Source organism: Staurois parvus, unplaced genomic scaffold (genome assembly GCF_062004578.1).
Source record: "Staurois parvus isolate SC_StPar_1 unplaced genomic scaffold, SC_StPar_1.0 ptg000744l, whole genome shotgun sequence".
Classification (NCBI taxonomy): Eukaryota; Metazoa; Chordata; class Amphibia; order Anura; family Ranidae; genus Staurois; species Staurois parvus.
The window spans coordinates 939,833-967,308 of record NW_028318540.1 but is presented as its reverse complement, the minus strand read 5'-3'; the positions used below and the strand labels follow the sequence as shown (position 1 = coordinate 967,308).

Genomic DNA, 27,476 nt, shown 5'->3' with positions numbered 1-27,476 from the left:
TATTTCTCTTGGGTCAGGTTTCTTTCAAGGTGCTTCAAGAGATGTTTATTTAGATCACAAACAAATCCACCTAATTTTGATGAGGTTTCTATATAGTCAACAAGTATGCAACTATTGACACTATGGTGTTGATTTATTAAAAAGGCAAATAGACCACACACTCTGCAAGTGCAGTTGCACTCTGCGATTCTGCAAGGGCATTTGTTCCAGATCTTAGTAAATGGGGGTTAAAGCGGAGTTCCACCCAAAAGTGGAAGCTCTGCTTGTTTGCTTCCTCCCCCCTCTACTGCCATAATGGGCACCTTTTGGAGGAGAGGAGGGGTTCGGATACCTGGTTTTGACAGGTACCCGCTCCCACTACCAGTTCAGTTCGCCATGGCAAAGTGAGACGGAAGTTCAGCCCCCCTCTTTCCTTCACAGGTCCCAGAAGACTGCCAGACCAATCAGGATGCACAGCGTGGCTCGCGCATGAATAGTGGTCACCAGGCTGTCAAGGTGTCACAGCCTGGTGCCCACAGCTGAGATGCCAGGGAGAGAAGGAGAGAAGGAATGGTGCGAGTGAGCATGTTGCTGGACCCTGGGACAGGTGAGTGTGTGTTTACAGCTTTTGTAGCTGTTGACTTTTAATAACCACAAAACCAGCTGGAACTCTGCTTTAAGCTCTGCTGACTTCCATCATCCAATCATGTGCAAGCAAAAATGCTGTTTTCTTTTACTTCCCTTGCATGCGACTGGGTGTTCTTTGAAAAGTGAAATTTTACCTCATTTACTAAACTCTGGAGCAAATGCCTTTTCAGTGTGTAACTGCACTTGCAAAGTGCACAGCCTATTTGCCTTTAGTAAATCAACCCCTATAACCGGTTATTTAATATGAGATTAATTCATAAGTCTACACATTAAAATATTATGATATTGCAACCCTGCCTTTAATAATCACTACTAAAAGTATGAAATTAAATACCTGTACAGCAGAATTGTATTTTTCCATTCGATCTTCTATTTTTCGACTTCTTAGTGATAACCTTAAGCTGGCTCTACATACAAAGAAAGTTGGTGTTAGAAATCACAGTGCAAAAGATTGCTGAACACCACAAATGTTTTCGTCAAAAAGGAGGCAGTATACAGGTGAAACTCGAAAAATTAGAATATCGTGTAAAAGGTCATTTATTTCTATAATGCAACTTAAAAGGTGAAACTAATATATGAGATAGACTCATTACATGCAAAGCAAGATAGTTCAAGCCGTGATTTGTCATAATTGTGATGATTAAGGCTTACAGCTCATGAAAACCCTGAATCCACGATCTCAGAAAATTAGAATATTGTGAAAAGGTGCAAAATTCTAGGCTCAGTGTCCCACTCTAATCAGCTAATTAAGCCATAACACCTGCAAAGGGTTCCTGAGCCTTTAAATGGTCTCTCAGTCTGGTTCAGTAGGAATCACAATCATGGGAAAGACTGCTGACCTGACAGTTGTGCAGAAAACCATCATTGACACCCTCCATAAGGAGGGAAAGCCTCAAAAGGTAATTGCAAAAGAAGTCGGATGTTTCCAAAGTGCTGTATCAAAGCACATTAACAGAAAGTTATGTGGAAGGGAAAAGTGTGGAAGAAAAAAGGTGCACAAGCAGCAGGGATGACCGCAGCCTGGAGAGGATTGTCAGGAAAAGGCCATTCAAAAGTGTTGGGGACTTTGACAAGGAGTGGACTGAGGCTGGAGTCAGTGCATCAAGAGCCACCACACACAGACGGATCCTGGACATGGGCTTCAAATGTTGTCAAGCCGCTCCTGAACAACAAACAACACCAGAAGCGTCTTACCTGGGCTAAAGAAAAACAGACGTGGTCTGTTGCTCAGTGGTCCAAAGTCCTCTTTTCTGACGAGAGCAACTTTGGTATGAGAGCAACCCAGAGTATGGAGGAAGAATGGAGAGGCACACACTGCAAGATGCTTGAAGTCCAGTGTGAAGTTTCCACAGTCTGTGTTGATTTGGGGAGCCATGTCATCTGCTGGTGTTGGTCCACTGTGCTTCATTAAGTCCAGGGTCAACGCAGCCGTCTACCAGGAGATTTTGAAGCACTTCATGCTTCCTTCCGCAGACGAGCTTTATGGGGATGCTGACTTCATTTTCCAGCAGGACTTGGCACCTGCCCACACTGCCAAAAGCACCAAAACCTGGTTCAATGACCATGGGCTTGAGCTTGATTGAGCTTGATTGGCCAGGAAACTCGCCTGACCTGAACCCCATAGAGAATCTATGGGGCGTTGCCAAGAGAAAGATGAGAGACATAAGACCGAACAATGCAGAAGAGCTGAAAGCCGCTATTGAAGCATCCTGGTCTTCCATAACACCTCAGCAGTGCCACAGGCTGATAGCTTCCATGCCACGCCGCATTGAGGCAGTAATTGCTGCAAAAGGGGACCAAACCAAGTACTGAGTACATATGCATGCTTATACTTTTCAGAGGTCCGATATTGTTCTATGTACAATCCTTGTTTTATTGATTGCATGTAATATTCTAATTTTCTGAGATTGTGGATTTGGGGTTTTCATGAGCTGTAAGCCATAATCATCACAATTATGACAAATCACGGCTTGAACTATCTTGCTTTGCATATAATGAGTCTATCTCATATATTAGTTTCACCTTTTAAGTTGCATTACTGAAATAAATGAACTTTTTCACGATATCCTAATATTTCGAGTTTCACCTGTACATCCTATGGTGTTTTAATCTTTCCTCCCCTGCCATGCAGATCACCATCCCTGCCCACATCCGATTCACCCAGCTGCCTGCGCCCCGTACACGAGGACTAGTGGTACCCCCCCTTATTCATGTTTCAGCCATTTCTGCACTAATTAATACTTATGTACATTTGAATGTGTATGTCTAGAATTACCCACCATAGGCATAGGTACAGAACCCAAACTAAATACAAAAATAAAAATGAACTGGATAGAAAGTGTAATAAATACACACTTTATTGTAACATACTAACAAGCCATAAGATAAGTTATACTTCCTTTATTATCAAAATACTGTATATTTAGATTTATATTAGTAAATATGAATTAAAGCTAGTTAGAATAAATATTTTTCTCAGTTCTCAGAGAGGTAGGCTCACATCCTACCTTTAATTCAATACCAAGGGCATTCTAGATTTTAGCTATTCTGAATAAATCCCATTTCAATAGGGTATGATGCAAGTTTCCTCCATGGCAAAAACCTTTTCATAAACATTAAAGGAAAAAAACTGTCAAATCCCCCCCCCCCCATTCTCATTTGATTAAACGGTTTTTAGACATTAGAATGATGGGCAGTTGCTGAATTCATCAGCTCTACTGGTTATGGGACAAGTTGTGCACCCAACATATTGTAGAGAACATCTGAAACAGGTGATCACATCTACCATATTCATAGTGTTAATCTACGGATATGTAGCAGGAAATGTTTCTACAGTTACAAATGTACTCATTAAGTTTTCATATGCACTCTGTAGTATCTACAAACATGCACTCTACTTTTAAAAGTTCCCTGTTCCCTGTTCTAGAAGCCATTAAGGAATTGGCTTGTTGGATTATTTAAAAATACTAGGATACAGCAGGTTGCTGAACATGGGAGCCCTTCTGCAACATCCCTTACCTAAAATTGTGTGCATTTGCTTATCTGCATAAAGAGTTGGTAGGTACTTATATAATCTCTACTACACTGCCATATTCTTTAGAAATGTATTTGCAAATGTGGTTAACTGCTACTTCCAACATTCTTGAGCAAATCTACCAAGACTGTCGACCCAAGGCTAATGCCTAAAGTCATCTAAACAGTTCTACTGAACGTGGATGAACTCACCCATCAGAATAAGCTTTATTGTGTGGAACCAGTGACAATTGTTTGCTCTCAACAAAGAATTGCCACTACAACTAAAATTATCAGTGGCTAATGTTTCATTGTGTGCATTCCTTTTTAATCGAATGTAATCTCCAAGAAATCAGTGCCCTCTTCCTCTACAAACTCCCTTATCTGGTCTTGAGTACTCACCACACACTCTGTCAGGGACCATCGCGACGCATGGGTCTACACATGCGTAGGTGTCTGTCAAGACATGCAGGCAGCAGGGCACTAGGACCCAGGTGCACCCGTCGTCTATGATAGTACTGGGCAGGCACTAGGACCTAGGCTGCCCCTGCCAGGTGCAGGGCGGGCTACTTAAACCAGCCCTGAACAGACACTTGTTGCCGAATGGTCTTTGCGTATCCTGTTGCCTGTGTTGTGAGTACTCTGATCTGGATTGTCTGACCTTGTTGCCTTCTCCTGTCCTGACCCCTTGGCTTGCCTGACTCTGCTCCTGGATGCTCCCTTATAGATCTGATCTTCTGGTATTGACCCTGCATGTGACCCGACTATCCTTTGCCTATCGTCTTGTACCGCACCGACCCGCTAGTTACCGAAACGGCCTGTTTGATCTTGCTCATCCATCCCTCAGGGATCCCCGGGCTCCCTCACATCAGACTCTTAACCCACAGGAGCCTCTGGCAGACTCCTCTACCTCTGGTAGAGATACCCGGTAGCTGCGACCTGGTCCCGGAGCGCTCAAAGTCCATCCCCACCATCAGGGGCCCTGGTGAACAAGTGCTCCGGTACTTAGATTCTGCACTCTGGGAAGGCTCTATCAGGGGACTGATAGAGGTGCTGTCAGGTGGTCCATTACACACTGTATGTAATAGATTGTCTATATAACAAACATACCAAGAGATATGGTTGCTGAAGGGGTTTCCCCCACAAAATTGCTTCCTGACAGTCTATGAATAGATTGGCAAGGGAGGGAGAAAACGTAGCTCCCCATTGAAGCCTGCATCTTTACAGGTAGAAAATCCTATCAGACAAAAAACTGAGTCAGAGACTTTAAAAGAGACAAAAACTGTAGGCCAACCTAGAATAAACCTTTCCTACTGCACATGACAGAGCTGATTTACACTCTGATCTGGACAATCCTATGATAATAGGGGTCCCAGGTTATGAGCGTCAGTTCCTTTTGGAGCTAAATGCCCCCAGAACCCCAAAAGGGAGTATGGGTTGAGGTTAACTGTGGCAGAGACTGTCCTCTGTGTGTTCCAGTGAAAAAATGGTGTGTCCGCACAGCAGTGTGCAGCTAAGTAATCACAAAACCTGAGCATCTAATGCTGATGAGGGTTTCAGATGGCCAGAGGTGACCAAGTCACTGTAATTGAGAAGTAAAAAAAGACCAGAGATCTATGTGTTGCATAATGAGTAGGAGCAACAGTGGGACAATGCTGCTTTCAGGTTGAAAGGGTACAAGACACAGCCCTCCACCCAGCAGATGATGTCAGCACTTGATCCCTAAGTCTTATACCCCTTACCGCAGTAAACCAGCAGTGGTGGGAAATGTAAAATGGTGCGCAACTGTGCAAACAGAGAATATGCTCCAGGTGCTCCAGCCCAACTGGAGTTAATCTTTGTGGTCTTCAGAGACAAGGTACTATCTGTGGCTGTGCTGTGATTCTGGACCTGCAAAGCGCTTCACAGATAAGTAACATAGTAAACTCAGGTCTGAACAGAACCACGTTGCAGAGCCAAGTGAAAAAGTCTAGCTCAGAATGGCCAGACGACTAGGGTCCTGGTACGGCCTCCTTAGCCATACCAGGAACTCCTAGCACTGAGGAGCTGCCAATCCAGACAGTTACTATGTGGAGACCAGCTCAAGAAGCAGTGTAACAAGGTATCTTGTTTGAAGTCACTGATTACAAATACCAGTGTTATAGCAAGGGTCTTATCTGAAGTCACTAAGAAAAAAAAATACCATCAATTTGGAAGGCTAGCAAAAAAATAGCTAGACAGCTGACCTGAAAAAAAGGCATTCAGCCTTTTAACACACTAGCAAAAACTGAGTCATGCTTGGTCGAGGAGAGGTTATAAGGAGGTTGGCTTACAATTTTTCTGTTTGCCAGTGTTCCGACCTCCTGTATGAAGCAATATAACCCAAATGTATCTGAATTCTTGCTCTCCTCAGTGGATCAGAAAGAAAATAGATTTCCTGTGTAATTAGGCCTGTATCATGACTATCTGAAGTGGCTCATGTTATTATGTACCTTCATTTTATTCTAAACTGTGAGGATTTTTTCTGCTGTGTTTTCCTCATGTTTTTATGTAACTATAGTTTATACCAAATGGTGCTGTACGTGAAGATGCTAGTATTTTCTGCTGTGCTTTAGCCTCCCATTAATTTAAATGCAGGAAAAACAAACACTGACGTGAGGAATCAAGTTGCAGTTAAGCATCACAAGGGGCATCTTGCAGAATGTGCAAAATGTGGAGCTTACAGTAGGAATGAAAAGTGTGTTAGGAAGAAACTTTTTAATCCCATAAAAAGGTCCTTGATGACAACTGTCCTGTGCATCCCTTCTGGAGACAGGATGCGGGAAGAGAGAAGAATTAGAGAACATGATGGAAGAGGAGAAGAGGAGAGTTTTTAATAAAGTGTTATGTGAAAGATATAGATGGGGTGATAGACCAGGAAAGTTTTTGATGAGAGCTCCCAGGAAAAAGAACAGGAACTATATAGATAAAATAAAAAACCCCAAGGGAGAACTCGTTCACTCAACTAGAGCGATTGCAAAGGTGTTCAAGGATTATTACAGTAAACTATTAAATTTTGCCCCCCAAGACATTACAAATAAGGATGGAACAATAACTAGTGAAAAAAGAAGGATATATCTTAAAAATGCAGGTCTACCGAAATTAAATGAAGATTTTCTGAAATCCCTAGACTCTGAAATTACATATGAAGAAATAAAGACAGCATTAAAAAGCTCCTTGACGGGTAAAAGTCCAGGGCCAGATGGATACACTGTTAGATATTATAAAAAATATAGCGAATTGCTAATACCTAAATTGAAGTCTTATTTCAACACTTTGGGGGGAGAGATGGATATGAGGCAAGAATCCCTACAGGCTCAGGTGGTCCTTATTCATAAGGAAGGTAAAGATCCTGCCCAGTGTTCAAACTATAGACCAATATCACTATTGAATACAGATATGAAGATATACGCAAAGATCTTAGCAAATAGGCTGAAAGACTTAATGCCCGAATGGATACATGAAGATCAGGTGGGTTTTGTTCAAGGGAGAGAGGGCAGAGACAAGGGGTTGAGATCCTTGCTGCTTATTCAGAAAAGTAGAAAGGGAAGGACTCCAGTGGTGGTTCTTTCGGTGGATGCAGAGAAGGCATTTGATAGAGTTAACTGGGGATTTATGATGGATACATTGGAGGTCCTGGGAATGGGAACTAGAATGAGAGCATGGATAGGAAAGTTGTACAGATGACCCTCCACAGTGGTTATGGTAAATGGGGAGATGTCGGAGACATTTGGGATGACAAATGGAACAAGACAGGGTTGCCCGCTGTCCCCATTGTTGTATGTTTTGTCCTTGGAATCACTGCTGTCAACAATAAGAAGAAATCCAGACATAAAGGGAATATGTATAGGAAATATAGAACATAAGGTTGCCGCTTTTGCGGATGATTTATTGTTTTATGTTAGAAATCCTAGGATAACGCTTCCTAATTTAAAGATCTTTATAAAGCAAATTATATAGCTTTGCTAAATGAAATTAGAGAGGAATTAAAGAGATTAGGAGGAGAAAATCAGTCCTGGACAGGACGTATAAATTTTATAAAAATGGTAATTGTCCCCAAAATCCTATATAGATTCCAAATGGTCCCTATTAAGCTTCCAGAGGTATATTTTAGCATGATCAAAAAGATGTTAACAAGATATATTTGGAGAAATAAAAAACCTAGAGTATCATATGAAGTTATAAGTAGAAATAAAGAAAAAGGTGGATTAGGAATGCCAGATTTTAAAAGATATTATAAAGCGGTAATTTTGGCTAGAATTTTTGATTGGACACATAATTTAAAAGGAAAAAGTTTGGTCACAATAGAGAATTCACTTAGTGGTAATAATTTAAGTAGTAGCATATGGGTGCCAACACAGTAAAGAGATTTAAAAGAGAGCACGAGTGTGTATACTTTAAATGTGTTAAGTGTGTGGGATACAATGCACAAGCAGATGAAGTGGGACTTTAACTCATTTGTGATGCCATTGAGAAATGCAGGGCTCTTCCCTCCAGGTAGAGAGGAAATCTCAGGAAAATGGATCAAAAAAGAGGAGGCCCAGTTGAGGGATATAATGAAGGGGGTAGAATTGAAATCACTTAAGGATTTGGCAAAGGATGAGGGAAAGATTTTCACTAAGATAGATAGTTGGAGGTATAATCAATTAAAATGTTTTGTTGGGAATCTGCCTAAGCCCTTGAGATCTAGAAAAGATTGGAATTTGTTTGAGAGGTTGTTGGAATCACGGGGAGATGGGAAACATGGTATGGCCAAAATATATAAAATTCTCACGGAGTTAGACATAGGGGAAAGAAAACTAAGGTTTATAGAAAAATGGGAAAGAGATTTGGAGGTGGAAATAGAGGAGGTTAAACAGAAAAAATATTTAGATTGGTTCACGAGAATGTAAGTACACGTGAGGTGGAAATAAATTATAAAAGTTTGACAAGAGGATATATTACACCGAGTATAGAACACAAGATGAGTGGGGAAAAAAATCACCTTTTTGTTGGCGGGGATGTGGAGAGATTGGCACAATGTATCACATATGGTGGAAATGTCCAAAAATACAAGTATTCTGGAGAAACGTAGTACATCAAATTAGAAAGATTACAGAAATAGATATTGGTTTGGACTCTGGAATCTGCCTTTTACATAATACAGAATTATCAGTAAATAAATATAAAGAAACAGGTATATTGTACTCTGTAAATGCAGCTAAAAGTTGGATACCAATGTTTTGGCGTAAAGTAGAAGCTCCAAAAGAGGAGGACTGGATTGTTAGAGTAAACCAGATTAGTAGAATGGAGAAATTATATTACATACAAGAAGATAGGTTGGAGACATATTACGCAAAATGGAGTAAATGGGAAGAGTTTAGATCGAAGGTGAATAGATGAGAAGGGTTTTCCTTTTTTATGCCCCTTTGAAATAAAACCATTTTTCAGATGAGAAGAGAGGTGCAGGATGGAGGGAGGGAAAGGGTGATTTTTCTAGTGGGGGGATGGGAGAAACAAGGAAATATGGGAAATGATTGTTATATGTTTTGTTTTTAAGAGAATGTAAAGAATTTGTGCTGTGGTTTTTTTTATCTTTCCTAATATTTTGAAAACTAATAAATATTTAAATTAAAAAAAAAAGACTAAACCATAAAGTGAGCATGATTTGCCTACAGTGGCTTGAGTATCCATACCCCTTGAAATTTTCCACATTTTGTCATGTTACAACCAAAACCGTAAGTGTTATTGGGATTTTATGTAACAGACCAACACAAAGCAGCACATAATTGTGAAGTGGAAGAAAAATTATAAATGGTTTTCAAACATTTTTACAAATAAATATCTGAAAAGTGTGGAGTGCATTTGTATTTAGCCCCCAGCTGCAAGTCTTTTTGGGTATGTCTCTACCAGCTTTTCACAACTAGAGTGAAATTGTTGCCCATTCTCCTTTGCAAAATAGCTCAAGCTCTGTCAGATTGGATGGAGAACGTCTGTGAACCGCGATTTTCAAGTCTTGCCATAGATTCTCAATTGGAATTAAGTCTGGACTTTGACTGGGCCATTCTAACACATGAATATGCTTTAATCTAAACCATTCCATTATAGCTCTGGCTGTATTATTAGGGTCGTTGTCCTGCTGGAAGGTGAACCTCCACCCCAGTCTCAAGTCTTTTGCAGACTCTAACAGGTTTTCTTCTAAGTGTGTCCTGTATTTGGCTCCATCCATCTTCCCATCAACTCTGACCAGCTTTCTTGTCCCCGCTGAAAAAAAGCATCCCCACAACATGATGCTGCCACCACCATGTTTCACGGTGGGGATGGTGTGTTCAGGGTGCTGTGCAGTGTTAGTTTTCCGCCACACATAGTGTTTTGCTTGTAGGCCAAAAAGTTACATTTTGGTTTCAACTTACCAGAGCACCTTCTTCCACATGTTTGCTGTGTCCCCCACATGGCTTCTCGCAAACTGCAAACCGGATTTCTTATGGCTTTCTTCTTGTCACTTTTCCATAAAGGTCAGATTTGTGGAGTGCACGACTAATAGTTGTCCTATGGACAGATTCTCCCACCTGAGCTGTGGATCTCTGCAGCTCCTCCAGAGTTACCATGGGCTTCTTGGCTGCTTTTCTGATTAATGCTCTCCTTGCCCGGCCAGTCAGTTTAGGTGGATGGCCATGTCTTGGTAGGTTTGCAGTGCCATTCTCTTTCCATTTTCAAATGATGGATTGGACAGTGCTCTGTGAGTTGTCCAAAGCTTGGGATAGTTTTTTTATAACCTAACCCTGCTTTAACCTTCTCCACAACTTTATTCCTGATCTGTCTGGTGTGTTCCTTGGCCTTCATGATGCTGTTTGTTCACTAATGTTCTCTAACAAACCTCTGAGGGATTCGCAGAACTGCTGTATTTATACTGAGATTAAATTATACATAGGTGGACTCTATTTACTAATTGGGTGACTTCTGAAGGCAATTGGTTCCACCAGATTTTATTTTGGGGTATCAGAGTAAAGGAGGCTGTATACAAATGCACACCACAATTTTCAGATATTTATTTGTAAAAAATGTTGAAAATCATTTATCGTCAGATCCAGAATCCAAGGTTTCTTTATCAACAAAAAATTGATGGCGGTGTTGGAGGATAAACATAAGTTTCTCTCCTTTTGGCAACAGTGTGTGGATTACCAACCGGTTTCTCATTTTACCACAAAACTTACTGATCTATAGTGTGTTGGGTTTTGCCTCTGGGGAACGTGTCTCCTGGCTCTCCCCAGCGGGCGAACTCCTTTTCTTTGCTGGCCTGCCTCTTTCTTCACTCCTCTCATTGTATGTTTCTTTCAACATGCTTAATAAAATCTTTGGTAAAAGAAAACCATTTATCATTTTACTTCCACTTCACAATTATGTGCCACTTTGTGTTGATCATATAAAATTCCAATAAAATACATTTACGTTTTTAGTTGTAACATGACAAAATGTGGACAATTTCAAGGGGTATGAATACTTATTCAAGGCACTGTATCTGAAAAGTGGGTGAATGAAATTCAGACCAAGGGTGAACATAACAGTGTTCAGGGATCTGGGACCTTTATTGTTAGGTACACAAGGTATCAGAATTCGTGTTTTATTTTCAACTATGCATTACAGAAATGATAGTTAGAAGACAATTGTTTTCCACTAGGGAAAAAAAGAACTAGTTTCACATAAGGTCCCCTTTATTTTTTTGTAAATTTCCATCTCTTTAATGATGCCCATATTGTTTCCCATTTGTGCTAGGCCATTTTGTTTTACAGTATATCCTAAGCTGGCATAATATTCTAGAAATTGTGACTTTAGTAAAACAGACAGACCTGCGTTGGAAACCACTGCCATCCTTGTCATCTTCACTGTGAGACTTTACCTGAAAGAAAGCAGATAATCATCAATCATCAATCATCAATCATCAAGCAAATTTGAATATTTGCAAGATAAAAAAGCATAATACTCACTCGAACAGAGCTGCTGAGAGGACCAAGCCGTACAAAGGATGTTGAAGTCTGCTGTGAGCTAGGATAGCTGCCCTGCAGAACATAAATACAATGTATATGATTTAATCGACTTGGAAACAAGAGTTAGTGGTGCTCTATGGATCAAGTGAACATGTATTCTTTCAAATAAGTTTAATCACCTCAATACTGGTCACTTTCACCCCCTTCCTGCCCAAACTAATTTTCTTGAATTGAGTGAAAAGAGTGAGTAGATGGACCTTTCTTTTGGTAGTATTTGATTACCACTGGGTTTTTTATTTTACTAAATAAACGGAAAAAATACTAAAAATGTAGAGAACAAAATGCATTTTTCTTTGTTTCTGTTATAACATTTTGCCAATAAATAATCTTCCATCAGAAATTAAGGCTAAAATGTATTCGGCTACATTTCCTTGGTAAAAATAACCCAAAACTGTATATTATTTAGTCTGTACATACACATACTATAGTATATAATATTGAAAATTGATCAGTCTTGATGTACTGACGGTCTATCTTATTTCTTGAGGCCCTAAAATGCCAGGGCAGTACAAATACCTCCGTTCCCCCATAACCCCACTTTGGAAAGTAGACAGTCCAAGGTATTTAGTAAGTGACTTGGTGAGTTTTTTGAAATTTTAATTTTTTGTCACACTTTTTTGGAAAATTAAGAAATTTAAAAATGTGTTTGTTTTCACATTTTTTTTACATTCTGTCACCAGTGCAGTATAGTGTCATCACATAACCGGCGTGGTGGTGATCAGGGATGCTGACTGATGACAGTATGTAAAAACTAAATAATAATAATACATTTTTGTTTACATTTTTTTTAAAACATTTTTCTTTTTATTACAATTTTTCTTTTTTTTTGCAATTTGTTTTAAATACACCACTCCAGAAGGCGTATTCTGTGCTGTTGCAGCCATTGTTTTGTTGAATTACTTGTATGCTTTGGGTCATTGTCCTATTGCATCACCCATCCTCTGTGGATCTTCAGTTGGCGGACAGATGGTCGTTGTCAGGCTCCGCCCAGCGGGATCTCTAGTGGTCCACAGCACGGGATTTCACAGGACGCGGAGTCTAAGTCCCAGTCTGCCTTTTCACCAGAGCCCCTGATGGTGGGGATGGACTTGGTGCAAGACTGGAACCAGATCGCGCCCCTGGGCACCCCCGGCGGTGGTAGAGGGGTCCCGCTGAGGGTATGTGCCCGGGATGAGCCTGCTGTGAAGGGGCTGACAGGTCCCGATCCGAGCGGGATGAATGGATGACTGCTAGGAGTGAGCGAGGTCAGACTAGCCGGGTCGGTAACAGTGGGGACAGGTGCGGTACCAAGCAGCAGGCAAAGAGTAGTCAGGTCACACACCGGGATCAGTAACAGAGGGTCCAAAATAACAGTAACTACAGGCAGAAGAATGGTCAGGGACGAGCCGGGGTCAGAGCAGGAGAGGGTCAGCATAAATCAGAACAGGCAGAGTTTGGCAACAAGGAAACGTACTAACAGGAACAGGAACAAGACCTTGCGGCAATTTGGAGATGCACAGGGCAGGTTTAAATAGGGTGCCCTGTTCTCCCATTGGTGCGGCCGCGATCGCTAGTGCGCATACACGCACTGCCGAGTGGCCGGGATCCCTGACAGTCATACGTTTTCCTGCAAAATGTCTTGATAAACTCTGGAATTCATTTTCCCATCAATGACAACAATCCGTCCAGGCCCTGAGGCAGCAAAGCAGCCCCAAACCATGATGCTAGCTCCGCCATGTTTTACAGTGGGGATGAGGTTTTGATGTTGGTGTGCTGTGCCTTTTTTTCTCCACACATAGTGTTGTGTGTTCTTCCCAAACAACTCAATCTTGGTTTCATCTGTCCACAGTATATTTTGCCAGTAGTGCTGTGGAACATCCAGGTGCTCTTTTGCAAACTTCAAATGTGCTGCAATATTCTTTTTGGACAGCAATGGCTTCCTCCGTGGTGTCCTCCCATGTACTCCATTCTTGTTTCATGTTTTCCTTATTGTAGATGTGTCAACAAAAATGTTAGCATGTGCCAGAGATTTCTGTAGGTCTTTAGCTGACACTCTGGGATTCTTCCTTACCTCATGCAGCATTCTGCGCTGTGCTCTTGCAGTCATTTTTACAGGACGACCACGCCTAGGGAGAGTAGCAACAGTGCTAAACTTTCTCCATTTGTAGACAGTCTGTCTTACCGTGGACACATTAACATCAAGGCTTTTGGAGAAACTTTTGTAACCCTTTCCAGCTTCATGCAAGTCAACAATTCTTGATCGTAGGTCTTCTGAGAGCTCTTTTCTGCGAGGCATGGTTCACATCAGACAGTGCTTCTTGAAACCAGTAAACCCAAAACAGGTGTGTGTTTTTTAAGGGCAGGACAGCTGTCAACAACACATCCAATATCATCACACTGATTGGAGTCAAGGTTGGCTCACTCCTGGCTCCAATTAGCTCTGGGAGAAGTCATTAAGCTAGGCCTCACATACTTTTTCCTCCCTGCACTGTGAATGTTTACATGTTATGTGCAATTAAACCATGGCAACATCTAATGTTTGTGTAGTATTATGTTCAGCAGACTGTGTTCTTCTATTGTTGAGACTTAGATGACGTTCAGAGCACATTTTATGCCCATACATACTTTTTCTTGCAACTGTAACATAACCTATTGCCTGTTGATTACCCTCATTGGCAGTCATGGATCTTATAACAGAAATCCTGCCTGTTCAGGAGATTACTGTTTTACCTCCTTACCTCCAAATACACTATTAGCAGACACAAATACATACAACTTACAAAATTCCTGCTAAATTTAATATATCAAACTGTATTGCGCAAATACATTAAGCTCTGTATGTGAATGAGGTCTTGTGGCTCATTCACATGAGTACTGTGGCCTGTACAGTGTGAATCAGTCATTTGTTTATTTGGCTGGAGCTGCCTGGATCTGTGTGCAGACTATGTATGTTATTCTATGGGGATACATAAACTGTATGAACAGACACAGGTCCTAATTTGACAGACGTGTGGATGCAGGTGTATGGCCCTGAACACAGATAGTGTGCATTCAGGGCCACTCACCCACACCTGCACACCTGTCAAATTAGGACCTGCAACTGTGTTTGTATAGCTGCTGTGTCCCCATAGAGTAACAGGAGGCTCCAGTCACATGAACAAACCACTCATTCCCATGGCCAAAGTACCTTTGTGAAAAAGCCCTTACACGTAAGGTGGGAGATTGTAAAACCATGCGGCTGAGCAGCACTTTTACCATCCACCCACCCCTCACTCCTGTTAGCTGCAGAGGCAGCAGCTAGGAGTGTACACATGCCCTGTATTATACCCCCTGTTGCATTTGGAAGGTGTAGCACCTGGCAAATGCAACCCATTTAAGTTAATGGCATCGCTCTGCAAGCGCCCCTAGTTGTGACTAGCTAATGTGGGGTTGGAGGGATTAAAGCAGGTGGTGGGAAGGCACCTCCTCACCACCTGTCAAATGCTCCCTGAAGAACATTCTGAAAGCAAATGCAACGCATATGTCAGGAATTGGCTCACCACTGGTGGTGGGACTTACCTGCCATGTGTACCAGGGCTGGCCAGCGGGTGCTCTCAGCAGCCAGAAGCTCACTCCTGCAATCAAGTCATCACCTGAGGCTGATTGCAGGAGGTGTATTTCAGGAGTGGCCAGGCCTGCAGTCAGTGCCGTGGTGTATGTTTCCCATGAGCCCCTGTACCTGCATCCTGTCTGCTTCCTGCCTGATCCTGATTTGATCCTGACTCTGAACGAACTCCGCCTGTCCTGACCTCGGCTATTCCTGACCACTCTTCCGCTCGCTCCTGGTACCCTGTTTGCCCGTTTGCTACCGACCCGGCCTGCCCGACTACGTTTGATTTGTATATATGGTTATCTGTTGGGGGTTGGGTTGTTTGCACTATGTTATGTTTACCTTTCACTGCGTTTATGTTGTTTAGTCTTTAATAAATTGTATTGTTCATACTATACCTGAAGCCTGCGTTTCCCTGTGTCAGTCCGCACACCTCTGGTCATACCCGGAGCCCTGACAGCATATTTTTAATTAATTTTTACAGTTTATATTTCATAGCTCTGTTGGGGGGAGGAGCTTTGGCGAAATATCAGTGGTACATACGGTCCCCTGATGTTTCACTTTTGAGACAGAGAAAGTGATTGAGTACACAGATTTCTCACCCCCTTTCTCTGCAGCTTCAGCTGCATTTCAGAATGAATGAACATGGATTGTTCTATACAGATGCTTCCTGTTCTATCACAAACTGAAACATAGTAAACACAGTTTTCTATGCTTGAGTTATGAATGAGCACAGGAGCTCACTGTGTTCATTCAGGAAATGAAGGGGCCAGTAAACACATGACAAATGTTAATATCCTGACACTGATCCTCCTGTGCCCCACAGCAGCTGGCAGGCGGGAGTGCAGGAGAAGCTGGTATCGCTGCGGGGGGGGGGGCACACAGGAGGATCTGAGCTGCGTGGAGGGGGAGGGGAGTCAGATCATGATGGGGAGTGATAGGAGTGGTGGGGCAGTGTGCAAATACTAGAGCCCATCTCCCTGTGGCTCCTGGTGAAGCAGCTGAAGCAAGTGGGAGAGAAAGGAGGAGAATCCTGCTGCGCTGCAGGAGGAGCCACAGGGGGATCAATTTCAAAGACTGCCCTGCCACTCTCATCACCCCCCCCCCCTTACTGCATGTCTGCTACCTGGGCCCCCCTGTTGACCTGATGTGGCCCGGGTACCCTTACAGGAGGGCCATTACTACCGGCTCTCCTGTTGACCTAGCATATTATATATGTAACAAGATCTCAAGAAAAAATTAATGCTGCATTCAATTTCACTGCAGGGCTATGACAAAATTGGACCAGCAACTGGTTTTGTTGAAATTGAGTAGAGCAAAATTGTTTTATTTCTAGTACATGAGTTATTTTAATTGTACTTTCATTGATGTACCACTGCTATACTTAAATTGAGATTAACCACTTCCCGACTACCCTTAAGCAGAAATACTGCTACAGGGCCGCACAGGTGCACAAAATCAGGTATATATTCAGTTTTTGCGCGCTCCCATGCCGACCCGCGGGTGCCGTGATTTGATCCCCAAGGGATCAATCATCCGATTTAGGCCAGAGATGGTCGGCCTAAGTCGGATGATCGATCCCTGTCCTATCAGGGATCATCTGGTACCTGTGTTTATACTTACACAGGTACAGGAAGTGGTGAAATCTTCTCTCTCTGGGCACATTCCATCCCAGAGAGAGAAGAAAAAAGACACAGTGAGTAAAACAGCACACACTTTCACAGTTAGAACATTTTAAGACACATTTAACCCCTTGACCCCCCTCCAAGTGACCCCTTCATTGCCATTAGTACAGTTTACAGATTTTTTGCTGATCACTGTATTAGTGTCGCTGGCGACTTCGGATAGCATTAGCGTCCCTCACAGATAGTGTCAGATTGCCCGTCAGTACACCAGTAATCACATTTAACCCCTTGATTGCCAGGAACACGCTCACATACACAATAAACCTTCATTGCTAGTATAGTGTCTGAATGGATCAATATCTTTGATCAGATCAGCACTATACCAGCAAATACCCCTTCATTGCCATTAGTACAGTTTACAGATTTTTTGCTGATCACTGTATTAGTGTCGCTGGCGACTTCGGATAGCATTAGCGTCCCTCACAGATAGTGTCAGATTGCCCCTCAGTACACCAGTAATCACATTTAACCCCTTGATTGCCAGGAACACGCTCACATACACAATAAACCTTCATTGCTAGTATAGTGTCTGAATGGATCAATATCTTTGATCAGATCAGCACTATACCAGCGTTCACATTAGTATAGTGTCCCCAAAACACAGCGTTAGCGGAATAAGCCCCAGAACCTGCCAGCACCTGCCTTTTGCCCCTACGCTTCCCCCCCCCTTCCCCCCTTTCCCCCAGCAAGTGCAGTGTCAGTAGTCACTGTCACTTGATACATTGCACACAAAACTGCAGTGTTCGCAGAATCAGGACTGATCTCTGTTAGCACTTGCCAGTAAACTTTTTTGTAGAGGTTCAAGCAGTCCCTGACAGCCAGGTGCTTTTTTGAGTGAGTCACACTAGGTACCTATAGATTTAGTGGCCAAAATGTCAATATAAAGGTACTCTAGTGAAGAGGCCTACTGAATTCTGAGCATGTCAGGTGAGAGCAGAAGGGGAAGGCTCACTGACACAATCAGCCTCAGAATACAAACCTGTAGATAGAAGAGGTCCCTGCTAAGATCAGGCGTACCCGACCCCATTCCCAGGTTGCTGAGATGTTACAATCGCATGATAACTCTCATATGTAGCAGAGTGTCAGTACTGGTGCCGCTCTAGCTTTTGGTGAACAGGCAAGCCTAGTACATCCTGGTCTTTCACATACCAGCACTGCAGTATCACTTGGTGACATGGTGAGTCCCATAAGTGCAGTACAAGCTGGTGCGGTGGCGAACACAAGTAGTGTGTGCAACCACCAAGAATTCGCACACAGGCCCATAGAGCCCATAGTATCCTTCTGGATGTGCTTGCAAATCCTGATTGACAGCCCACAATATTTGCAGCACCCGTACTTCCCCCATTCACTGCCCAACCTGGAATTCAGGTGGAAACAGCAAATTTACCTACTCCCCTTGATTTTTTGGAGCTGTTTTTCACGGAAGATCTGTATGCAATGATTGTGGATCAAAGCAATTTATATGCACAACAGTTTATCACCGCCAACCCAAATTCAAACCTTGCCAGACCATTCGCATGGAAACCCATTACAGTTTCCGAATTTAAAGTTTTTCGGGCCTAACTTTCAACATGGGCATTACTAAAAAAAATTAATTGCGGTTGTATTGGTCCACAGACCAATACAATGCCCGTGTTCTTTGCTGCCATGGCCAGGCATAGATATGAGAGTATAATGCATTTTATGCATTTCAACGTCAACAAACTCTGTCGTCCTTGGGGTGACCCTGAATTTGACTGGCTCCACAAAATTTGGCCCCTCGTAATTCACAATAACCAAAAATTTGCAGATGTTTATACTCCCCAGCAAAACATCTGCGTTGATGAGTCCCTCATTAATTTTTATGGCCACCTTGCATTCAAACAAGATGTATAAGACCTGTGGGAGGGCAACAGGCTATATATATAAGTTTCAGATTTACGGGGGATTTAGACATTTGTACAATCTTGGAATTGGCGCATGTGGCACCATGCAACCTAATAGCCGGGGCTTCCCCCATTGGCTTGCAAATACCAGTCTTAGAAAGGAGGAAAAAGCCTGCTTGAGAAATGAGGAATTGCTCGCAGTGAAGAGGAAGGACAAACGGGTTGTTTTTGTCCTGTCTTCCATTCATACAGACACGACCATCCAAATTGCCACGGAAGCTGGTGTTTTTGAGAAGCACCTCTGTGTCCACGTCTATAACCTTAACATGGGAGGGGTGGATTTCAACGACCAGATGATGAAACCGTACTTAGTTTCCCAAAAAGCCAGACACTGGTACAAAAAAAGTGTCTGTTTATTTATTTCAATTGGCTCTATATAATGCTTTTGTGCTTTACACAGCAACTGGATGAAGTGTATCCTTCCTAAAATTCCAGGAAGAGATCATCACGGCAATTTTGTATCCAGAAGGTGCTGTGGCCCAAACCTCCAACACAGATGTAGTTAGCCGACTGCATGAGAGGCATTTTTCCAATGCCATTCCTGGTACCCCAACCCAAAGGACACCCCAAAAAAGATGTTGTGTCTGTAGGAGACATGGAATTAGGTGTGACACCCATTTTTTTTGTCCCTCCTGTCCTGGCTAACCTGATCTCTGCCTCAAAGACTGCTTCTGTTGCTACCACACACTAGTGGAGTATTAGTATAGAGTACAGCACGGCACCGTTCAGGGCACATATTTGCACAGGGTTTCGAAAGAAGTTAGGTAGTCAGGAAACTGGCAATTGCATTTTGAGAGACCCTACAATCTGGTTTAAAAAGTTAAAGTTAAAAAAAAAAGAGTAAAAGAAACAAAAAATAAAATTTACAAGTCCAAAAAAAAATTAAACATTTTAAAAACCAAAAACAGTTGTAGTTTTTTTTTGTCATTGTTGTTACTGCTCTAGTGTTATGATTTTACTGTTTTATTGTTAACCATTGCTGTTTTCTTTGTAGGAATGTCATTCAGCTGCAGCACCAACCTGTTTATTCTGAGAGCAACAAGAACTTGCTCTCAGAATATACATAAGTCAGTGTGGGCAGAGCTGTTTGATGAGATTTTTCATCCGTAGTTAAAAAAGAGCATATATACTGAAGCATGGGGGCCTGGGGTAGCCAGTGGGTGGATGGCCCCTATGCTTTGGCATATATATTTTATAATATTTTTGGCACATATTTCAATAAAAAAAGTAGTTTTATTGACTTACTCTTTTATTGTTAACCATTGCTGTTTTATTTGCAGGAATGCCAATCAGCTGCAGCACCGACTTGTTTATTCTGACAGCAACAGGGTCTTGATCTCAGATTATACATAAGTAGGCATGTGCATTGCTGTTGGATGAGATTTTTCATCCGCAGTTAAAAAAAAGAGAATATATGTCGAAGCATGGTTCGGTATATATTTAAAAAAACAAAACAATTTTTGGCAGAGATTTCTTCGTCCACATCAACGGATGTGAAGAGAGGAATCTGTTAGGTTCTTTTTTTCTTCATTCAGCCCATAGGCTGAATGACAAAAAATTTAACTTTTCTTTTTTTTTTTTTTTTTTAACTTTTTATTTCGCAATTATACAAACAGCATTAAAACATTTAATCTTCCAACATATACTTTTCTTTTTTCTCTTTCTTTTTCCCTTCCCCCAATCCTTCCCTAAATAAATATCAATACGTTCTATGACCCCCCCTTCTCCCAACCCCCATTCCGACCCACCCCGCTATCGTTATCTTATCTTTCTCTATCTATATCCATTTCTCCATAACATGTTGTTCCGACCAATCTCATCCTAATTTCTTTAGGCTACCTCCTTTACTTTAATTAGTTTTATATAAGATTCTGATGTTTTAAAGTTCAACCAAGTACTCCATATTCTTTTAAATATCCCCATCTTGTTCTCTTATAAACTTCTCAGTTCTTCCATTCTAAAGATGCCTTCCACTCTATCCAGTCCACCACCCTTGGGACCTCTACCACTAGCCAGAATTTTGGTATCAAACCCTTTGCTGCACTGATTAAATGGTACAATACTTTATTCCTCTTTATTTCCACCGTGGGCTCAGAATAATAGAATAGGCATTTCAGTGGATCCCCTTGAATATTTACCCCACATATTTCCTTGATATAGTAAGCTATTTCCCTCCAATAAACCTGTATTCTCGGACAACTCCACCAGATGTGTTCCATATTACCCTTTTCTCCACATCCTCTCCAGCACCAAGGGGAACCCTCCCCTTGCTGCTTATGTGTTATACTGGGTGTTAGGTACCATCTAGCCAGGCTTTGTAGTTCATCTCTACTGTGCGCATGTTTATTGCCTTGTGTGTTAGGTTAAAAATACCTTCCTGGGGCGCATGCACGGCCAGGGATGACGGCAGACGTGTTCTGCTGAGTTCCGCTCATCCCCGGCCAGGAGTGACCGCACCGCTGCTGATCTTCTGCCTTGGGTGAGTCATGTTTCACCGAGCACCCGGCCCAGCACCAGGGAGAGGCTTCTATGGGGAATTTAGGGCGCTGGAAGCCCCCCTCCCCACAGCCTCAGGACCCGCGGCCCTCGCCACTGCGGCGCTTCCTTTATAGGCCGCAATCCCCGGCCTCTAGTGAGGACAGAGGTCCGAGGAACGATCCCGGACCTCTAGCGGCTGCGGAGGGTTCTGCACCCTGTTTAATCTCAGCACAGCTGCAAACCTCTGCTCGGATCCTTCCACAAATGGGGGATCACGACCCCCAATTGACAGCAGGAGAGGCTATGGATAACCCTACTCCAGGGTATCTTCCAGCCCCTAGTCTGAACCCTCAGCCGACAAAGTCGTCCCCTCCGCTCACAATCTCCACGTTAGACTACAAGCTGCAAATTTTTTTACGAAACATTACCGCCTCCATAGCCGCTGAAGTGGGAAAATTGGCTAATGAGCTCAGGGGGGAAATAGCCCAGATTGGGGACCGCACGGATAAATTGGAAAGTAAGTTTGATGATTTGGTGCAATACGTTCACGTTTTGGAGGAAGATAATGCCTATCTGAAACATTCCATGTCCCAAATGCAACTCCAGCAAGAGGACCTGGAAAACAGGGAACGGCGCCAAAATATTCGTATACGCGGTATGTCCGAATCCGTTGCTGATGCTCAATTGCACCTCCATCTACTGTCCTTCTTCAACGCTACTGCCCCCATGGTTCCAGAAGCAGATTGGCGGATGGATAGGGCTCATCACTCTCTGGGCCCTAAACCAATTGAGGGAACCAGTCCACGTGACGTTATAGTCCGCTTCCACTACTTCCAAAGTAAAGAAGCCTTACTGTCAGTAGCCCGCCACAAATCTTCTTTGGAGTTTAAAGGTGATAAACTCCAACTCTTCTGTGATCTTTCTCCGATTACTCTTGCTAAGCGACGTGCTTTGAAGCCGATCACCACACATCTTCAGCATCATCATGTCCTGTATCGTTGGGGGTTCCCCTTCAAGCTGGTGGTTGTTAGGGACAACACCCATGTTGTCCTACGAGATCTTCAAGAGGCGGAATCTTTCCTTAAGCAGTTGGGACTCCCACCTCTACTGGATGATATGCCCTCACCGCCGCCTACTCCATCCCGTCCTTATGCCACCCCTTCCAAGATATGGACACCGGTCCGCGGAGGTCGGAGGAGACCCACACGCACACCGCATCGTCCACGCCCTCCCCGATCAAGCAACCCTCCTGCCTGATGATTTTCAGGGGTGACCTTTTGTGGCGAATCTGGTGCTGTTTTGTTCGGCTATAGCCTTGCTGGGTGCATTTTATTTTATTTATTTATTTTTTTCTTCTGGCCGGGTTTGACGTCCTCCCGGAAGTGTCGGATGTCGTGCTGCCCCCGATACTGTCTAGCCAATGGCCTAGACGACTTGGGCTTAGTTGACGTTCCCAAGTTTATATCCTTGCGGATACCTGTTCTTCATTGTGTATTTTTTTCTGTTGTGTTATGTTTTCTGTTTTCTGTTTTTTTTCTTTTTACTACATCTGTGCTGCCTTGTATTACACAAGGCATTCTTTAGCATTCAGCAGTGTCTGTCCCCTTAAGGCCTGAGACTTCCTGTTTGCTAACTTGGGAGGAAGTGACCTCATCTCTTCAGACTGAAGAAATTCTACAATGCAAGTACATGTGGGATGCTGTTCCCTCTTCATATATGGGCTTGATTAGACCCCCAAAGTCTGTGTGTACCCCTCCTATGTACTGAGGAATGTTATGTATATAGCTAGGTAGTTAGATATGTACTCATGTCTGTTTATTCTGTTTGTATTTCAGTTTTACCACATTCATCCGCACATTCATTCATTCTCATTATGTCACATGTTATCAGTAAAAGATCATCGGTTATCAATCATCGACTCTTTACTGTGTGGACATCAAAGGTTATACTGCCTGTAATCCTCTGTAACCCTTTCATAACTGCAGAGAAGGCAGGACAGTAAAAAGACTTACACGGTTACTTCAGAGCACATTGTGTGAAAAATCTACAGCAAGCCCCACAACACAGAAAAGACTCTTAACTGTTAATACAGCAGCACGTGTGTGTGAAATCCCCACAGCACAGCCAGTCTAAGGCATAGCAAAGTGAAACTAACACCGCTTTATGAAAGATATGAAAGATATCACTAAATTAACCCTTCCTAAAATCTCGTGCAAACAGGAAGAAAATATGCACAGTACGCTAGAAACTAGGTCACAATGCAGCACGCCGAGAACTTATAACAAATCAGATCTGTCGTCATCCAAAGCAGAAACCGCCAGATCTAAGCGTTCAAGTTCCAGGCATTCAAACGTCACAGACCTATCGTCAGTCAGTGCTGGGGCAGCCAGGAGTAAGCATACAAGTTCCAGACATTCTAGCGTCACAAACTTGTCTTCAGTCAGCGCTATCGCCGCCAGGGCACAAGCCAAGGCCGAGGCCGCATGCGCCATGGCCTCCTATGCCATACAGGAAGCAGAGCTTATGAAAGAGCAAGGCTACCAGATGAAGAGCAGAAGAAGAGACAAGCCGAAGGGGAAGCTGAAATAAAAAAGAGACAAGCCGAAGGGGAAGCAGAAATGCTTAGGAGAAAGGCAGAAGTACAAGCCTCTTTACACATACTTAAGCAACAGAAAATAGCTGCAGCAGCCATAGCTGAGCCCGAAGTTCTCGCGAGAGCTGCAGATATTCAGTTTGTAGAGAGCAAAGTACTGGAAACCCTGATAACACCTCTCAGTACATTCCAACGCACCCGTGAGTACGTGCAATCACAAGCAACCCTGTACCCTGATAAACAGCCTAGTGATGCACCGAAACCATCAAGGACCCAGTTGGGAGCAGACAGCTTTGATGTTATGCATCACTACAAGACTGAACCTGAACCGCCACGTGATAAGTCAACCAATCACGGGCTCAGATACCAAACCGCCAACACGCTAAGAAACCAAGTAGATGGCGATATAACCTCTCCTCGTGCAAAACCAGATCTAGACTACAATAGAGGAGAGCAACCATCTGACCAAAATAGACTTAGTCAAATACCTCAACGAACCCATCAGTCACTATCAGCCAGTAGTCCCGCGTTTGTACCCAGAACAAATGCACCTGACACAGCAAGGGTTACAGACGTGTCGAAATACCTGATGCGCCGTGAGATGGTGAGCACTGGTCTCTTGAAGTTCGACGATCGTCCTGAAAACTACTGGGCCTGGAGGTCATCCTTCCTAAGCAGCACCCAAAACTTAGAGCTGACAGACAGAGAGAAGCTCGACCTACTCGCCAAATACCTAGGACCAGAGTCCTCAGAGCAGGCCAAAAGAATCAGGTCAGTGCATGTCCATGATGCAACAGCAGGACTTGCGATGGTCTGGCAGAGAATGGAAGACTGCTATGGGTCACCTGAAGTAATAGAAGAAGCACTTTTAAAGAAAATTGAAACTTGCCCAAAAATGACAAACAAAGACAATCAGAAGCTGAGAGAGCTTGGAGACCTACTCCTAGAGATAGAAGCAGCAAAGACTAGTGGAACTCTGCCAGGTCTCTTATACTTAGACACAGCACGTGGAGTAGAGCCCATAATCGAGAAGCTCCCTTTCACCCTGCAAGAAAGGTGGGTCTCTCAAGCATCCAGATACAAGAAAGACTATCGAGTTGCATTTCCACCGTTTGTCTTCCTCGCTGAATTCGTTGTAGACCAAGCTAAGACACGCAATGACCCAAGCTTCGCCTTCCTGAACAAGAGAGTTGCAAGCTCCCCAAGGACAGAGAAGCAGCCGCCAGTACACTACAAAGAACGCAGAGCAACAGTGTCTGTGCGGAAGACAGAAGTACCGCCTGAGGCTGCAGCCAATCAGGAAGACAACACAAGCAAGGCAGTTGAGGATCCAGACAAACAGTGCCCAATACACAACAAGCCTCATCCACTAAGAAAATGTCGCAGTTTCAGAAGTAAGACATTAGAGGAGCGCAAGGCTTACCTTAAAGACAATCACATTTGTTTCAGATGCTGCGCCTCAATGCAACATCTTGCAAAAGACTGTAAGAGAGAAATACGGTGCACAGAATGCAACAATGACAGACATCTGTCAGCACTGCACCCAGGACCACCACCATGGAGATCAGAAGTTCCAGCAACTCAAGAAGATCATGGTGGGGAGCAAAAAGAAAGTGCAACACCAGCGATAACTTCAAAGTGCACTGAGATCTGTACAGAACCAGGACTCTCTAGATCATGCTCCAAGATATGCTTAGTCAAAGTGTATCCCAGCGGTCTCAGAGAAAAGGCAGTGAAGATGTATACAGTCCTAGACGAACAAAGCAACAGGTCTCTAGCAAAGACAGAGTTCTTCGACCTCTTCGGTGACAAAGGAAGTTCAACTCCATATACCTTGAAGACATGTTCTGGAGTTATAGAGACATCAGGGAGAAGAGCAAACAACTACACCATCGAGTCATTAGATGGAAAGACGCAGCTGACTCTTCCTACCCTCATAGAATGTGACATGATACCAGATGACAGGTCAGAGATTCCCACACCTGAAGTGGCACGTCACTACCCTCATCTTGTGCGAATAGCAGACAAGATCCCAACACTCAACCCAGATGCTGCAATCGTCCTTCTACTAGGAAGAGACATACTGAGAGTGCACAAGGTCAGAGAACAATACAATGGGCCGCACAATGCACCATTTGCTCAACGTCTTGATCTTGGATGGGTTATCGTTGGAAATGTATGTCTGGACGGACTTCACAAACCCGCAAAGGTGAATGTCTACAGAACAAATCTGCTGCAGAACGGTCGCACATCATGTCTTTGCCCATGTAACAACAGTATGCAGATTAAAGAGAAACTATCTAACTCAACACATCCCCAGAACATCCAGAGGTTCCTGGAAGATACAGCCTCAGCTGAAGATTCAGATCAGCTAGGCCACAAAGTGTTTGAGAGAACTCAAGATGATGACAAACTAGCGCCATCTGTTGAAGATAACCTCTTCCTTGAGATCATGGACAGAGAAGTCTTCAAAGACAAAGCAGGCAGTTGGGTAGCCCCACTACCATTCCGTACACCACAGCATCGTCTTCCCAACAACAGAGTGCAAGCAGAGAAAAGCCTTGCGCTATTGCAGCGCACTCTTGAAAGAAAGCCAGACATGAAAGAACACTTCCAAGAATTCATGCGGAAAATCTTTGACAAAGATCAAGCTGAAAAAGCACCAGAACTGCATGAGAAACAAGAACGCTGGTACTTGCCAATATTCGGAGTGTACCATCCTCAAAAACCAGGTCAGATACGTGTAGTATTTGATTCCAGTGCAAAGCATGAAGGTATTTCCCTTAATGATGTACTTCTCAGCGGACCAGACCTGAACAACACACTTCTTGGAGTCCTTATCAGATTCCGAAGAGAACTTGTTGCAGTAACAGCAGATGTACAGCAGATGTTCTACTGTTTCCTTGTCCGTGAAGACCACAGAGACTACCTGAGGTTCCTATGGTATGAAGACAACGACCTCAACAAAGGTATCATAGAGTATAGGATGAAAGTACAAGTCCCTCACCAGCTGTCGCTATCTACAACTTGAGACGAGCAGCGCAGCAAGGTGACAGACACAACCCTGAAGCCAAACAATTTGTTATGAAAACCTTTTATGTAGATGATGGACTTGCTTCCTTCTCCAGTAGTGGAGAAGCCATTGACATTTTGAAAAGCACTAGAGACTTGCTAGCAGACTCTAACATAAGACTGCACAAAGTGGCTTCCAACAACAGCAAAGTCATGGAAGCATTCCCAGCAGAAGACCGTGCAAAAGACCTCAAAGACCTAGATCTAGGTACAGATTCACCACCCCTTCAAAGAAGCTTAGGGCTTAGTTGGGACTTGAAGACTGACAGCTTCACCTTCCGAGTATCCAGGGAAGAGAAGCCTTTCACAAAGCGAGGTGTCATGTCTACGGTCAACAGTCTTTACGATCCCTTGGGGTTCGTAGCACCCATCACCATGCAAGGCAAAGCTCTTTTGAGAGAGATTACAACTGAGCTAGAACAAAGTGATTGGGACACACCTCTACCTGAAAAGAAAGAAATGCAGTGGAAGTTG

General features: G+C 43.2%; 1 protein-coding gene across 2 annotated transcripts in view; it reads right to left on the bottom strand.

Moving 5' to 3' along the window:
- The window catches only part of LAD1 (ladinin 1), a 182,920-nt gene that overhangs the window by 34,491 nt on the left and 120,953 nt on the right, over positions 1–27,476 (bottom strand). For both annotated transcript variants that reach the window (XM_089654100.1, XM_089654101.1), the window contains exons 6-8: positions 11,622–11,693; positions 11,484–11,533; positions 962–1,034 (exon numbers count right to left, since the gene is read on the bottom strand). In XM_089654100.1, the coding sequence (XP_089510226.1) occupies positions 962–1,034; positions 11,484–11,533; positions 11,622–11,693 (195 nt within the window). The remainder of the gene's footprint in view (positions 1–961; positions 1,035–11,483; positions 11,534–11,621; positions 11,694–27,476) is intronic.